The sequence below is a fragment of the Diaphorina citri genome, unplaced genomic scaffold, assembly GCF_000475195.1.
Source record: "Diaphorina citri unplaced genomic scaffold, Diaci psyllid genome assembly version 1.1 scaffold2838, whole genome shotgun sequence".
NCBI lineage: Eukaryota > Metazoa > Arthropoda > Insecta > Hemiptera > Psyllidae > Diaphorina > Diaphorina citri.
Window position 1 is genome coordinate 29,922 of NW_007380255.1, and position 1,620 is coordinate 31,541.

Consider the following 1,620-nt stretch of genomic DNA (forward strand, 5'->3'; position numbering starts at 1 on the left):
TATCCTTACCTTGTCTCATATCGTCTATAGTATCCACTATCATATCTATCTTCATATCCATCTCAGGTCCATCCATACCATACAGGCCCGCCTGTCTGGCTAAGTAACGTCCTATAGCTCTGGATTGATGATATTGGACTCCGTTTATTTCGATACAGGGGACTTTTCCAAACGGGTAATCTAGAAGAGCAAAGAAAGGGATTTTTACACTACGCTAAATTTCATAACTTGACTCGGACTCGAACCACGAAGCTCCAGAAGTTGGTCGAGAAGAGAAAGCAATTACGGTTTACGGTTGTCATTTGTAATTTACATCACATTTGTAATTTGTAATAGGTATGTTACTCAACTTGTTAGAGTAGAATGTTGTATACTTATGCTGATTTTTTCGTCATAACGAGTCTTCGTTGTATTCTTTGGTTTCGGGGGGCTAAGGAATTAATTAATTAAAAGTTGCATTGGTTTGCACACTTTAAAAGACGCCTCCTCTAAAACGGCCTTAGTTTGGGAACGGCTAGGGATTCCGGGGTTTTCCGATTTTTCTGCTCATGTGGGAAAAACATGTAGATGTAGGAATTGTAGGACCTATGGAAAAACATGGCGTCGAGTTTTGAAAACCACATAGTAGCACACCTAGAAGCTAGAAGTGGATTAGAACTAACGTAGTATCCGGGAGTGAGTCAGTTTCATAAGAGGCTGTGTAATATTATCAATTGATGACTCAGGGAAAACAAAAAAAAAAGAGATATCAGCCGATCGATATGTGTATTTTTTAAATACCTGAAGTGAAGTGTTAACTCCTTGGCTTCTTACCTTGACATTGTCAGCAATAGACCCATCATACATCACCATGATGAGTGGTTCACCAGTCAATCGACACTGAGGAATACAATGATGGATGAATCAGTGGTTAGCTTAATCTATACAATCAGTGTTATCACTTGGTTTATCAGATGCTAGAACATTGTACTAATCAGATGGTCCTATCAATATACAAGAATAGTCTATTAATTGAGGAGTCAAAAGTCAAAACTGTTTCCATTGTTGGTATAGGGCCTATTGTTGGTATAGGGGTGAAACGGGCCTGAAATGATTCTAACCCTATACCTACCTAACCTATCTACCTCTTATAGGTCTTATTTAATTATCCTGTTCCTGGGCCCACGAGACCTGTGTAAATCAACCCACTCATTAGTTAATCTCAATATAAAGCTACAATATTGTGTTACAGGCTGTACAATTGTACATTCTGTTACAGATGATGCATAACATTGCATACACATACATGTTGTTGTTTACAAATGCGAAGGAATTGGCTATTGGGCCATTTTCCTATATTGCATACATGTTGTTGTTTACAAATGCAAAGGAATTGGCTATTGGACCAATTACCTATGTTGCATACATGTTGTTGTTTACAAATGCAAAGGGATTGGCTATTGGGCCATTTTCCTATACATGTTGTTGTTTACAAATGCAAAGGAATTAGCTATTGGGCCATTTTCCTATATTGCATACATGTTGTTGTTTACAATCACAATCATTTGAATTTTTTTCTAACTTTTTGGACTTGGAAAAATTTCTTCCAAAAAATTAACAATTTTGTCCATTCCCATTTTT

At 37.2% G+C, this 1,620-nt stretch overlaps 1 protein-coding gene and 1 long non-coding RNA gene across 6 annotated transcripts in view; both read right to left on the reverse strand.

Moving 5' to 3' along the window:
- Positions 1-953, reverse strand: part of LOC103519619 (glutathione S-transferase-like) — an 18,437-nt gene extending 17,484 nt beyond the window's left edge. For 3 of the 5 annotated variants that reach the window (XM_026831065.1, XM_017448257.2, XM_017448260.2), the window contains exon 1: positions 814-952. In XM_026831065.1, coding sequence (XP_026686866.1) covers positions 814-852 — 39 coding nt within the window. In that variant the 5' untranslated portion in view covers positions 853-952. Of the gene's footprint in view, positions 1-813 lie in introns of all 5 variants that reach the window. The other 2 variants (XM_017448259.2, XM_017448258.2) reach the window with 1 other exon arrangement.
- Positions 34-528, reverse strand: LOC113471707. The gene is made up of 2 exons (XR_003394302.1): positions 351-528; positions 34-180 (listed from the first exon to the last, which is right to left on the reverse strand). It is a non-coding gene; the product is annotated as an uncharacterized LOC113471707 (long non-coding RNA).
- Positions 954-1,620: the final 667 nt, after the last annotated feature.